The sequence below is a fragment of the Pipra filicauda genome, unplaced genomic scaffold, assembly GCF_003945595.2.
Source record: "Pipra filicauda isolate LSUMZ 115617 unplaced genomic scaffold, ASM394559v2 scaffold103_size3290846_pilon, whole genome shotgun sequence".
Classification (NCBI taxonomy): domain Eukaryota; kingdom Metazoa; phylum Chordata; class Aves; order Passeriformes; family Pipridae; genus Pipra; species Pipra filicauda.
Window position 1 is genome coordinate 1,663,220 of NW_024103474.1, and position 14,679 is coordinate 1,677,898.

The following is a 14,679-nucleotide window of genomic DNA, read 5'->3' on the forward strand; positions in this document are numbered from 1 at the left end:
TCTGCCTCATAGGAAGGACAAAGTGAAGGAATAGGCTTTTCTCTTCGGGGGCATCCTGGAAAACCCTGTCTCCTCAGTGTTCATATCCTGCCCTTTTTCCAGCTCATGCTACTGTGAGTAAAGCAACAGGTAGGCAAAGCACACGGGACTGGCTTCCCTTTCAAAATGTGGCTACAGCATGTGCCTCCTTTGACTGAGCCCTGAGTGGCTGCACTGCACACTCACAGCAAGGATGTGACTGCCACACACTCTCTGATGGGTGTATCCAAAGTCGAGGCAGATTCAAGGACAAAACATATATATTTCCAGGTGCCAGGGGATATTGCAATGAATACGAGCAGGTATTCTTAGTATTTCTGTTTATCATAATGATTCATAGTTACTCATGCATCCACTCATCACCTCCTCCATTGGGGCTGATTCATGGCATTGTTTAAGAGCAAGTTCAAGTTAAAAAGGATGAATCAAAAATCACCCACAGCAAAGTATATTTCAATCTAAGCCATCTGGCAGGAGATTTTTAGAATCAGCTCTAAAGAATGACCAACATATCTCTGAGAATCAGGGAATGGGAAGTTAAGCTACAACTGAAGTCTCAATTCCAGCTTTATTAGGAGAAATGGTTAAAAGACCTTCATGTGAATTGCAAGGGCTGGGTGCAATCATCTAAACCTCATACACGTTCAGGCAAGAAGGAAAATTTTTATTATATTCCACAGATCATTTCCAGATTCTGCAATTTCGTTTTATTCATAACAAAATCAAGACCTCTTCTGGCTTTCCATTAAATTCATTGGCCATAGAGAAATTAGGATTGGCCAAGAAAACAGCACCTGGAAGACGCAGATTCAAGTTCCCTCGCTGCCTGACTTGCGTAAGGGCTTAAACCCACATGTCTAGCCAGTGGGCTATATAGTAATTCTCTGTGACTAGCCAGGATTATTTCTCTTTATATATATGAGTAAATACTAACTGCAACATCAGAGGGTGGCTTTTATTTCAGTATCGTCTTGGGAATTAGGTATAAAAGGGATTTGCAGCCTGGTAGTTTCCACGCCAAATTGGTACTTCAAGCAGCTAACTAGCATCTAGATGTGAATCATCACTATTTCAGGGAAAAAAAAGTGGAAAATAACTTTGCTAGCATCATTTTCTCAGCTGTCTCTAATACACACATGTGACATCTTGACAATCCCTGTTCAGAGCACTCCATGACATGCCTCACCTCAAAATGCCATTATGCACCAACTTCCTTTCCCCAGACTGTGTGTCTACCTGGTGAATCCTTGAACTGCTTCACGCATCTCTGCATTGTCTTAAGAGAGTCATTGACATTCTTTTCTAGCTCCTCAGCCTCAATTTTAACAAGAGAATCATTCATCCAGCTCTCGTTCCAATTCATCCAGTCTGACACTGTAGTCCAGAGATCATAATATGGCTGGAATTCCTTAGTCATCTTGGACACCACACCATACTTTGGAAAGAGAGAAAGAAAAGGCATAAGCAACAAGTATATACACCTCTAGATGACAGATTTTGTGTCAAAAGGCCAAAAAAAGCCCAACTCTTTTTTTGAATCTGAAGCCAACACTGTACTTCAAGAGGATATATCAGACTACCTTCTCCTGGGACAACAATATATATTCCAAGGGAGAGCAACCAGCAGAGCTGGGCTTGACAAAATCAGGACAAAATGCATCCAGTGGAGCTGTGCCTGCACAATGTATGTGGCATGGAAAGCACTCCCTCCACTTGCCTCTACAAATATTCTCCTGCAGAATGAAGATATTTTGATGGGCAGGCCATACACAGTCAGTGAAAGCACACACTGCACAACCATATCAAAACTTGTCTCCTTACAGTGAAGGAGAAGTAACCACAGACTGAGGGGTAGGAAAAGATCACGTGAACTCCACTTTTGGTCTGTAGCCAGACTAGGCTGGATGTGGATGACAATGACTCATTGGCAGCTGAGCAGCTACAAGCAAAATTGAGTGTTTGCAACTATATAAACTGTTGCCTTAAGAGAACACCACGCTCCGAGCCCAGCCAGCTGCCAGCACCCACCGTGCAACCACTCGCATTCACACCCATAGACCTGAAGCAACAGCCTTACAGAAATGGATGCATCTTAACTGCTGCTTCAAGACCTTCCCCAACCAATTCCTCCTCATCACCATCCCTCAGATCTCAGTGTGGGCACCCAAGTCTCTCACAGAAGTGGTAATATCAGGCCCTGAGCAGCCTTCCACATTCTCCTGGGATCAGCACTTCTGCAGCACAGCATGGTCATTCTACAGGACTGAGAAGCAGGTCACCAGATAAACCAAACCAGCATGAAGGATTCCTTCCTGAGGAACTACGTCTCATTATTTGCTCTACCTACCACCTAAAATGCCAACAAAGACTGGAGTCCTGCAGGTACAGGACCTGACACTTACATCGGTAACTTTGATGCCAAAGAGTCTTTCCCTGTTGTTGTACAGAACTGCCAAATCCTGAAGCTCCTTCAGCTGCTTCCGGACATCCCTTGCATATTCAGCAAACTCATGAGCTTGGTTAACATCTGACTGGATGGAAAATCCACCTACAGTCAGCTGGAAGAGAAAAGGCAGGCATAAGATGGGGCTCTGAAGCTGAGTGCTGCCTCTAGAGATCTCAGCTTCCTGGTGTCTCTTTGTTTCATTCAAAGGCAAGATTTTTATGCTCAAAATTTCACCTCCACCAAACCAATTCCAATTCTGTTTAGACCATGATGAAAGTGGTCTAAACACCACTGGTCAGGTGGATGAAAGTGTAAATGTGGTGACCAGCTGCTTTTCGTCTTTGTGACAACAGATGATCCCCAAGGAATAGGAGCAATAAGTCTGTGCCAAATTTCTTGATATTGAATTTATACTGTTATTAGCTATCTGTCATCAGAATCAGTAAAGTGCAAATGATAGCTCTACTGGTCACTCAGTTTCTATTCAAGAATTGTTTAACAACATATGTCTAGAACTTCCCTAATAATTTTTGTTTTGTTTTGGTGGGTTGGATTTGTTTGTTTGGTTTAGATTTTGCTTCAGTGTTTTGTGTGGGTTTGGTTTCTTCTTTCTTTGGATTTTGTTTGTTTGTTGGATTGGGGTTTTTTTTAATCCAGTGTTGGGGTATTATCATTTTGGGAATCTATTTCCAAGATATTCTAGCTCAGTGATTACAATCTTTCTAAGATGGCTTTTTTTTCCTGTATTTAATGCTTCCTGGTGAAAAAATAAAATTCAGACCGTTTAAGAGACACCAGAGGTATCTCAGCTCCAAAACTCTGCAATTATTTCAGGTTTTTTTCCCACAAGATGAGTTCCATGGCTGAATGCTGGATTTCCCCCTTTGTAGGAGATGCTCTGCAGGGAACTGAGTACACAAGTAGGAAAAAGGAGGTGCATGTGTTGCCCGAGCACCAAGAACTGGAACATTGTATCTCGATGAGTACCTTCCCACTGAAAAATGAGTATTTCTGCATATTATTGTCTTTCACACAAAAATGAAACTCTTAATCAAAAGCCAACAAAAAAACCCAAACAAACAGGGAGGGTGTGATAATTTTTGGTCCAACAGTACATTGACCTAAAAACTCATCTGAAAGTTTCCCACTTGCCTGACCACAAGAGCTTCAAGGCCCTCTTTTACGGACAGTTCATGTCAGGGGCTTAATACCTGCATTTCATCCAGTTTGCCTTGAAATGAATTCTGATCCTGGATCTGCGCTTTGCGAAATTTCTCTTCATCCTCCACGTGCTGGAGCCGAATGGCCTCTGTTTCCATAGACATTTTCACTGGCCAGTAACTTGCAGCCCACCTGCACTCACGTGATATAAGAAAATAAACAGAAAAAGGAAAAAAAAAAGAAAAAAAAGAGGAGAAAGAGAAACTTTTTGAGCATATGTTTGAAATGCTGAAAATAACAGAATGAGAAAGCCAAATCCCACCAAACAAGGAAGCTTTACAACAACAGAAACACATGTGTTTTCAACAAAACATTTTTTTCCAGCTTGTCTTGTTGATATGCAGTCCTTGTGACTAGGCTATTCAGCTGGAGAGGGCTGGGGAGAAGTGGAGGGCCCTTTTAAAAGGAACAAATCCACTACATTGCTGAAAAGCTAGGAGACAGCAAAATAACAGTTGGCATCCAGAGGGAATGTCTGTCTTTGAATGTTTTCACAAGGAACTGAAGAAAATGGGGTCAGAGTCTTGGCTTATGGCTTTTCAGGGCTACTGAAAAAGCCAGTCTCCTGTTAAGCAGGGCAGTGAGGGGCCAGGGTAACCCAGATACAGGGAAGCCCTGGATAGCAAGGCTTTTGCAGAGTGCCCTGAGGAGAGTGTTGTAGATCCAGGAAAGGCTGTATAAAGTGGCTGCTTAGCCATGGTAGGTTTTGCTCAGCCTCAGCACACCCATTACTGACTCCATTTGGATTCCTCAGCCTGCGTGCAATGCCAGGTGCAACTTTTGCAGCACTACACTCGGGGTCACACCCCTCCCAGAACCTGGGGATCAGCCATCTCCTAGGTCTCCTCTTTTTTTTATTACTCAGAATGGGTCTTGACTGTGCCTCAGTAGCAGAGTCAGCTCACAAACACAGCCACGAGGCTTCTAAAGTCTGCTCAGCCCTGGAAGTACTTCTCATATGACATGTACTTGGTCCAGTGTGTCTACAACCTGAGTGAGTTTCTGCAGAGTGCTCCTGAAACTAGAAACATGGGGTGCAAAGGCCAAAAACCCCACAGAAGCTGCAGGAAAAGCAGCTCAGCCCTAGGACAGCTTGGCACAGGTTCTAAAAACATCTTACAGAGAAGAAGTGCAGTAATAATAAGGGTACAAGTTCCTTTCTACTCTTAAGAAAACTATGGGAGTGTTCCTATCTTGGAAGTGTTCATTTAGTTTCAGACACAGACTAAAATGTGCACTTTGAGACCTTGCAAATGTCTCAAAAAAACCCTCTAAAAGAACCCCACCAAGAGAAAGGGGCTTTACTATGCTAAACAGGTTAATAGCTACCGGTTTGCCTTGCCCCAGGCCAGAAGGCAACATGAACTCACACTTCTTGTCTACGAACTTCATTTCAAGAATTCAGTGCTCATATAGCCTGAGAGACACTTAAAAGTTCTGCAGGAGCCCTTGATAGACACATGGCCCCTGAAGCACTGAGAATGGTAATTGCTGCAGTCCCACTTCGACAGTGGGAGAAATGCCTTGTGCTCACTTGTCACTGAAATCTTCTTCAGTGAGATTGTAAAGGAATTCCTCCATGACCTTGTAATCTTCCATGACTTCATGAATCAGTTGCTGCACAGGGTGAGAGAAAGAGACAAAAAGTATACACCTTTAGACCATGCTGATTCCAACTCTAGTGTGCACCTCATTTCCATGAGGTGCCTTTGAAGAGCATTAGTCACACAAGCTTAATGTGATGTGGGCTGCTTCTGTGCTATGTGAACAGTGGGAATGGATTTAAACCCCTTGTTCTGCGAATGATCACACCATCATCACCCTCTGTTCTATGTGAATGAAAAGACGTGTGACTTAGTGGATAAAGTGCTGGACAGAAATTGAGCGTTTTGGGTTATCCTCCAGGTTCTCTCCTTGGCATAGACAAGTCAGCTTACAGCTTGATGCCTTTGTTCCCCATTTGTTCAGCTGGGAAAAGACCTATGCTTCAAATAACTTTGAAATAACTCAGTACTAGAATGTCCTATTAGAAGAAATACACTAACAGCAATATAAACATTGGGTAACAGAAAGATTTTCTTGAAAATAGCATTCATTTTTAAACGACAGCTATTCAGTACACAAATGCAGAATGGATCATGAAGGCAGCAAAATGTACACATAGGTATTTTAAGCAAGATTTTTAACTGCTATTTTGTTTTGCAAAGATATTTAAATTCATGACGTGTATTTAAAAATACAAGTCTTAGGAATTATAAAAATACAAAGCCAGGAATCTCGTGGCATTACACGCAAAGACATTCAAGTAAAAAAACTGAAGTTCTGCTTTTGAGACACCACACATTGCAATGACAAACTTCCTCCTCACTTCCCTTGGTATCCAAGTCCAAATGAGAGCGTGTCCTACCTCCTGCACAGCCAGCTGCTCAGGGATTCCCTTCATCCAGTCACGCAGCTCCGTCAGCTCCTCGATAGTCTTTGGTTTCTCATGAATTTTCCTGCTGACGGTCTCATATGCATCACAGATCTGCAGGAGGACACAGTGGAGAAAAGACCACCAAAAAGTCACTAATGGCTAATAAACAAACTGGAAAACCTGCCGTGACCCACCCACTTCCCATATTGCAGGTGGTCTAAGTGCATAGTACATAGCCCTGCTCTGTCTTTTTCTTTTTCACAGTCTTTCTCCATCCATCTCATTTGAGCTCAAATGGAATGAAACTGTCAAAAAAAGAGGAAGAGGAACTGCAGGTGTATAGTGGAAATGATGACAATAACAGATTTAGACAACTGGCTGGCAGATGCAATTGTCTATATTCCAGTTATCCTCAGAGCAAGCAGAAGGACCTTCCAGTTGTCTACTAGACAGACCTTTTCAATCTACCAGCACATTTTATAAGATGGCAAGGTCTTGAAGAATTTCTTCTCAAGAGCTACAGGTTTCAGGCACGTAATCTACTGAGTATATTTAATACTTGATTTGGTTGAGTATGCATATCTCCCCTCTAGTTTTAATTTTAAATATTCACTCCAATGTGATCTTTAAAATATCCTCATTAATGTGGCCTTCGGTGCTGTCTTTTGTCCATTTCACAAAAACACAGCGACTTCAAAAGCAGAAGGACAAGACAAGACGCAGACAGATAATCTGCTGAACCAAGTAACTTACACTCTGCACCTTCAAATGGAGGTTTTTAGCCAGCATGTCCAACACAGCAGTGGCAAGCACTTTGTATTTTCCAGACAGATTTTGCCTAATATATCCTATCCTGACATGGAAGGGACCAATGATAACAGAACTAGGGAGAACGTTGTCCATGTTCTCCTTTTCAGACAAGTACTTGCTTACTATTCTCATCACCTCCTGAGCAGGTGGAAATTGCTCTTCATAGTCTCTGTAAATAAAAACATCAATAAAAAAAATGATAATGTACACCTTAACAATATTTGAGCATCCAGACTGTTTGTAGGATGTCCAGATGTGTCTACACAAAGGATCAAGGCATTAAATTAATCTACTTGAATTTTTACAACCATCTGCAAGCATAGACTGAGAAGGTGCCAATGTCTTCTGAGGAACATTATTGGGGAGCAAGGGAAGGGACAGACTCAAATCTGTAATGAGTTTTAGAGCACAATAGCTGTGGAATGGAATAACAACACAAAATATTTTAGCTGTAGAAAGGGAGTAAAAGAAAGAGACAAAAGAGGAAGTAGGGCAAGAAGAGAGGGAGAAACAAAATAAAAGCACTGGTGTAAACAGGGCAAGATCAGGAAGCACCTCAGGGGAGGGTAGGTACTTCAGCATGTTCTGGGAAGAGACAGAAATTTGTCAGATAGGATTTGTAAATTGATTAAGCTGGAACAACAAAAGAAAAAGGGCTTCATTCCCACTGTTTGGAGAAAACGTGACACCCAAATAGAAGTCCTTTAAAGTAACAGAGGCTAAAGGACAGCATAGGTGCAAAGAGTTTTGGCAGTGAAAACAATGGGTTGAAACAAAAGAAAACATTACTGTCTACAGAAAGCTATCAGCCTGAACAGACACTATATGAAGGAGGTCAGGGTCAGGTATGCTAACTGGATTCTCAAGCAGGATGATTCATTTTTAGGGCCATTAATATCTCCAGTTACACTGACAAACATGACAGGAATGTGACTGCTGTCAGAGGCAGGAAGAAATTCTCACTGCCACCACCAATGTCCTCTAAAAGCATGGACCATCACCCATGGCTGGAATCTGCCTCTGATGGATGCCTGATCTCACATATGAGGCACGCGGTCTCAGAACAGGTCCCATGTCTCACACAACACACAACAACCCATCCACACAACAGCTTCTGCAAAGGCTTGCCATTTGGGGCAGAGGTGCTTTGTCAGAAGCCACTTACTTTAGGAAGTACTGGATATCATTGTTATTTATCTCTAAGAACTTCTCATATCTCTTGCCGTAGGCTTGGAGAGGGATCTGTGTCTTTTGGATGGCAGTCTGCAGAGCCTCACGTAGCTCTTCCACTTCTGGTTCATGCAAACCCACTGATTCCAGCAAGGGTGTGCCTGTGATATCCATGTTCTCCAACACACACTGGAAGAGGAAGGATAGAGGTCTTTCAGAACTAGCAGAGCTAACTGTGCCTCCTCAGCAGAGGGGCATGACAAACACTGGTGGCCCCCTTGGGAACTCCTGCAATCCTGCATTGTGTCAGGAATTGTTTTATGACTTTTATGTTGCCCCCACTCCCCAAAGAAGGAGAATCTAGGGAGACAGTAACAGGCAGAAGAATAAATATGCAGAAGAGACCTGCATTAAACTGACAGCATTGAAAACAGTGGCATTTCCTTTACAAATCTGCTTTTCTCAGCTGCCATGCACTCAGGGGAACCAGGTTGCTTAGGACATGTGCCCACAGAACCTGCAGCACCAAAGCAGAGATAGCAACTAGACAGAAGAGCTATAAGGTTGGGGAGATTAAAGAAATCCTGTCAGAATTGAACTGCATTAGCACAGTGATGTGCCCAAATTGATTTAACTGCATTCCCAGCTACCTACTTCTGCGCCTCTCTCCCTCACTACAAGCTCAGGGGTGTCTCTGCTGAGCTGCAATGCACTGAGACATTCACAGCTGTATCACTGTTGATGCAGAAGAGTTCACCTGCTCCAGCTGTGGGACACTGTGAGTTGCCAGGATTCCCTTGTCGAACAGAGAACTGAGGGACATCTCAAAGGTCTCCACAGAGGGGCTGAAGACAATGCCACTGCTGTCTAGCACAAGGTCAGTTGTAAAGAGTGGATTCCTTTGAGGCCTACAGTGGGAAGAGATAAGAAAGAACAGGAATGCTTTTTGAGACAATGGCATACAACTGTATTGCTCTGGTGCTGCTATTAAAATGCCTTCTGGACAGGAAGGAAAAGCAGAGGAGAGGAGGACTGTCTCATGCAGATGAAGGTATGAAACACTGCATTCTAAATTTAAGACATTGAGAACACTTTTCTATCAAAAGTGAAGGAAGCATCAATCATGACATATCAGATTCCCCAGAAGTCAAAACCTTATCTTGCGAATTGGTGCTGCTTTACAGAAAAATTACTGATGCTCTTCAAACCAGACATTCAGTATCTCCAATACACTCCTAAAGTGCACCTTCTGGAAGTTATATTAGTATCACCCAATCTTGTATGTGACCAGCATGACTCAGGATCAGCTGAAGTCAGTGTCAAGACTTCCACTGATTTAAGGGTAAAAGGCCTCATATGAGTGGCAGGGTTTTGTTGTTGTTTTTTTTCTTCTGTTTTTCCATTTCTAAATGTTCCTTTTTTAATACCATGAAGGACAAAAATCCTCAAATCAATACCCAAAGGAATAAAATTCTATGCACTGTGATAACCTAAATTTGGTATTCTTTGGAGATCCCAAGCCAGATCCTACTTCTGAGGTTTTATCCAAGAATGAAATACCTCCTGGTATTCTTTTTCCTGGCATCCAGTAAAAACCTAGCAGTAATAATTTGCTCCCCCAAGAATGCTGGAGGTGGCTGATCTTTAGAGCAGTACATCAAAGCAGCAGACCTTGGTTCTGATGGGCTGTCCCATATCACTAACAGCAGCCTTAAAGCTGTACCAACAGAGCAGCTCTGTGTCATTCTTCCATACTCAAACAAATGTGTCAGGTGGAGGACTGGGAGAAAGAGCTCAGCCTAAAGCCCTCATACAGAGCAAAGTGCACTTGTGGAACAGTAGATAGAAAGACAATAGCACTAGGCTGTTTTGTTCTTTCCACCCCTTCTTTTTTCCTGCTTTCTTACATGTTGGCAAGGTCATCTCCCCATTCCATGTCCTTTGAACAATGCAGGACACTCTGGCAAGCATCCAGCAAAAGCTGGGTGAAGCTGCTCAGTGAGTTCTGGACCAGAGACCGCAGAGAGTCCTGAAGCATGAATTTGATGAGTTCCATCAGCTTATACAGTTTGGATCTCTGGTAGGCATCCCAGTCACTCTGCTCCAAGTTGAACCAGTCTTTGTCTGCATCTCTAAGGTTGCTCTTTATTGCAGTCGTTATGTTATCAATCCAAGTATCCTTGAGAAATGTCTCAACCTAGGGCAAAGAAAAAAAAACCAAGATGAGTAACCCTCCAAGGGCTGATGGGAAAGCAGTATGGCAAGGTGAGTTACTAGCTGGGGCTGCTGGGCCTCTCTGGCATGAAAGAAAACTGTTCTCTCAGAGCTGTGGCAGCTAAATAGTACCTCTCAAACCCATGCACACACACGTGGCATCTGAACCTGGTCATACATCTCCTTCATTGACAAAAGACCCACAAAAAGAAAGCCTGGTATTAAAAAGTGGGAGTGCTCTATTCTTTCTTTTTATACATCGATCCTTTTTTGTTCTCTTTTCTATTGAACAGTATCCCTGGAGCTGCCTGTGTCAGGGTCCCTTACAAAAAGTTGTGTAGACAGTATGATGAGCAAATAAAGGACAGAATGTTGTCTTCTCTTGACAAGTGAGGAGAAAGAGCAGAAGAAGCCAAGGGCAGTAGCAGCAGTCTGCAGTGTTTTAATTTATTAAAATACCACCAAGTGTCACTTCTGCTCCACAGGCAGCTGCTGTTTGTGTGTAATAAAAGAACCTTAGTCACCAAGTGGATGACAACAGTGCCTGGCTGAAACAGCATGGGACTGGGAAGGACCAGCACATGTTCTCTGCCACTGATTTAGTGTGCAACCCTGTGCAACCTGCTTGTGTTGCCACAGCCAGGGTACAATGTGCTGCCCTCAATTAGAGGACACAAAGATCTTCTGGTGAGAGTTACCACGGAGTTGCAAATTTTTGTCCTACTCTGTCTGCTGGCATTGCAAGCAGAGCAATTTGATTAAGTACATAAAGAACATAGAGTGTAGAAAAGCACTACCCCCATGAGTGCTTCAGGAGGAATCAAGGATCTTGTGCCTTGCAGCTGGATGGATGAGGAAATAAAGAAAAAGAAATAAAAAGAAAGGAAACATTTGAGTGCCAACCAGGACTGTTATCTGCATGGAAACCAGGTGGAGGAGAGAGAGGCTGCAGCCTTATATGGCTACTTGCTCAACACATGACTAAGAGCATGGTCAGCATTGGCTGATCCTAACTAGGGGGCTAGGGCCCTTTCAGCCCATTCTCCCCACATACCAATCAATTTGACAGGCATATGCAAATTCCCCCCTGTCCCAGCCACAATGTCCCCTTTGACAGTTCATCAGACTTCAAGGAACAGATCTGCAGCTGCTGCATCTGCCTAATACACACTGACAGCACTGATGGCTGCTCCATGTGTTCACCCCTCATGCTTCCTCTGCTCACCTGAGTGAAGGTCTGGGTCTGGATCTCCTCAAACTCCTCCAAAGAGACAAGTTTGGTTATGGATGAGTTAAAGAGAGACATGGCAACCACCTTGTTGCACTCATCCTTCACCTGTGCCAGGAGAAGGATGACTTCTGGCCTGCTCAGGAGTGAGATAGAGCTGAAACGCGTTTGTCGTTTACCAAAAGGGTAGTCTGGGATCCAGATGAGCCCTAGCACCAAAGAAAAGAATGTCATTGCCTGCAACAGCCATTCCAGCTCCTGTTTTTAGAGTAAGTACAGCTCCCTTTGGGACAGCATTTGTGAAAAGGGCTCTGCACTGATGTACAGGCCATTGTCACGTAGCAGCTTCAGCAGAGAGCTAGATAAAAAAAGAGAGTCTCTGCTCTGCAGTAGAGATTTTCTGCAGCCTCCCATTAGGGGTTGAGGGGCTGTCTTAGTGCTTGACCTTCCCAAGGCTTTGGCTCATGAAGTTTCCATGAGAAACAATACTGGAATTGAAGAATCTTCCCACTGAGGCTTCAAGGCACAGCTGAGTCACCTCATCTGTAAGCTGCCACTTGTGAACCACCTCAAGGCCTTCCAGCCTTTGAAGTGCACAAAATACGGCACCCCATCTTTTACTGTTGCCTTTTTTCCTCCAGTTTGGGACTATAAAAGAGCCCGAGCCCTCTTTCACAGCTGAGGTGTGCCCCAGCTGAGCACAGCAGATGCAAGGCAGTCAGCTTCAGCACAGTGCAAAGCAGAAGGCAGTTGATCTAATCACACTGCCAAGCATTTGGTGCCACTAAAGGTACACTCGCAGAGTTACTGCAGCTTAGCTGATGGGTGGTAATGTGTTATACTGAGGTAACATGAAGATGCAAATATATCCTAAAAAACAGGAGATACACTCAAAAGTCTCACAATCTCCTGCTGCTGCCCCTTATGAGCCCTAATCATTACCCTGAACCTGAGAGTTCCTACAGCAAACTACGACTGCTGTTAAAGACAGGAGGTCCCATAACCACACTGAATTCAAACTGCTTCACTGTGTCCCCTACCTTTCTCTGGTATTTCCTTCTCCTCTTTGTCTGGCAGGGTGACATAAGAAAACATCTCAGGTTTGGAACTGACAACTTTGTCAAAGCTGATCCTGTTCATGGTGTGTTTATACTCTAATCTCACTTCTTCCTCCAGGTTGCACATGCAGTCTGACATGCTGTTACAAGACACAGAAACACTGATAATCCATGGTGTTTGAGCAAAGTATGTAGCTTTACTGCAAACTCCACCCATCATTATCTCCCTTCTGAATCTGCTAATCCAGAAGCTCCCCTACTACCGACCAAATCAGGAGAGCTGTGCAGACAATCAAGCAGCCAGCAAAGCTTTCAACTGGACTTTTAATGACAGCGGCAAGAGGGGATCAAGGACTAGGACAGCAGCCTTCTCAAGTGTCTTTTCACGTCAAAGCAAAATCTCCACTGGGGAGAAGCATTACAGAAGGGAGGAGAATTAACCAAAAACTGAGGAAGCTAGCTGGCAGTTCTGGAAAAGTTGGGCTATCCAAGCTGGCCTCTCATTTGCCTCCTGCTGAACACCTCTTGACATCAGTTTGCTCAGGCAGAACATGTGCATAAGTGCTGAAACCCCGCTCTGTTTGCCTTGGGAAATCATCATCCTTCACCTCAAGCAGGCAGAGTACTTTCTTTATCCCTATATTTCTGCTCACAAACAGAGACTAATTACTCTCCTACTCTCTAGTTCAGGCTGGCAGACCATGCAGCCCTTCACACCTTCCTGTCTCTGAGCAGGGCAATCAGTCACGGCTGACTCCGAGCAACACCACCAATGGCTCATGATTCATCAGCCCAGGGACATTAAAATGCCTTCCTGTTATGAACTGCATCTCAAAGAGATACTTGATTATATCCAGGTGGAGATCTCCTGTTCTGTTTGCTTCTCCCCGTGCATATCTTATTTTGATTTGTTTTAGCAATAGGTTAATAGGTACAAGAGTCACCAGCAGGCATCAGTCAGGTCTCTGGAGACAACTGGCGGTCTGCAGATCAATACAGCAATGACTGATCTGTTCTTTGAAAGCACAGGGAGACATCAAGGTCAGCCATGCCATTTTTACCAACCTTCCTGCTGTTGAAGGCCACTTAACTGCAGGTGTAAGCATGGTTTGGTGGATCTGCACATGAAATCTACTTCATCTGGGGACACTGACAGACCACCCACCCTGTACATGTGTCCCTGGGGCTCTTGTCCTACCTACTTCTGATGACACTCTGGGCAACAGAGTGGTGTGCACGTGCACAGGCTGGAAGGCAGATGAGATCCATGCTCTGCGAGTTGGATGCTCAAGATCTGCCTCCAGTGACACTTGTTTTGTAGCCCTATGAAGTCCTACAGTGTTTATGGACTGAAGGCGGAGCCCCCAGACATGGACGTGACGCTTTACCTCTTCTCATCCTTCAGTTTGGGTGTTTGCATAGCCAACAGCTTCATCCTCTGCAGGCTGTTCTCGCTGATGTTGTGCAGTCCCTCTGTGGGCATGCAGTCCACATACAAGTGATACATGAGCAGCCCCTGCGTCTTCTTGCGCAGCCTTTCGGCCGCGGCCACGCGCTCCGCGAACACCTGGGGATCCTCGGCCAGGAACATCAGGCAAACTCGTGGCACCCAGTACTGACACGGCAACAACGGAGCTCTTCCTGGGGAATGAAAGGAAAGCTTACAAGAGTCTGCAGGCAAAACGAAACTCAGAATGGTCTGCAGTGCTACAGCAGCTTTTTGATAGACAGTATAATTGGGCTGGCTTACTGGAGATCAAAATGAGGGACCAGAGCTGAGGACAGCAAGAGATAAGTAGCATGGAGTTAGCAGTATCTTCAAACCTTTCAAAGAGAGGGGTGCTTCATCTTAATCTGTCCACATTCCCCTTCAAAATGGCATTGGGACCAGAAAGACCAACATTTTACTTTTCTAGAAGGGAGGAAAGATGGGAGATGGATTAAAAAGAAAGGTATCTCCAAAGGGAAAACCTCGAATAGAGTGTGAAATTAAGGTGTGGAGTTCTCTTCCCTGGAGATTTTTCAGACAGGTTAAACAGACACATGTCAAGAGCGATAACAAGGAAAGGATTAAATG

At 44.1% G+C, this 14,679-nt stretch overlaps 1 protein-coding gene across 3 annotated transcripts in view; it reads right to left on the minus strand.

The window, feature by feature from the left end:
* DNAH1 (dynein axonemal heavy chain 1) overlaps positions 1–14,679 on the minus strand; it is a 73,671-nt gene that overhangs the window by 48,103 nt on the left and 10,889 nt on the right. For 2 of the 3 annotated variants that reach the window (XM_027727466.2, XM_027727495.2), the window contains exons 8-19: positions 13,991–14,243; positions 12,585–12,742; positions 11,542–11,753; positions 10,010–10,299; positions 8,860–9,010; positions 8,098–8,291; positions 6,876–7,101; positions 6,114–6,233; positions 5,241–5,323; positions 3,697–3,838; positions 2,442–2,597; positions 1,276–1,474 (exon numbers count right to left, since the gene is read on the minus strand). In XM_027727466.2, coding sequence (XP_027583267.2) covers positions 1,276–1,474; positions 2,442–2,597; positions 3,697–3,838; positions 5,241–5,323; positions 6,114–6,233; positions 6,876–7,101; positions 8,098–8,291; positions 8,860–9,010; positions 10,010–10,299; positions 11,542–11,753; positions 12,585–12,742; positions 13,991–14,243 — 2,184 coding nt within the window. The remainder of the gene's footprint in view (positions 1–1,275; positions 1,475–2,441; positions 2,598–3,696; positions 3,839–5,240; positions 5,324–6,113; positions 6,234–6,875; positions 7,102–8,097; positions 8,292–8,859; positions 9,011–10,009; positions 10,300–11,541; positions 11,754–12,584; positions 12,743–13,990; positions 14,244–14,679) is intronic. The other variant, XM_027727513.2, reaches the window with a different exon arrangement.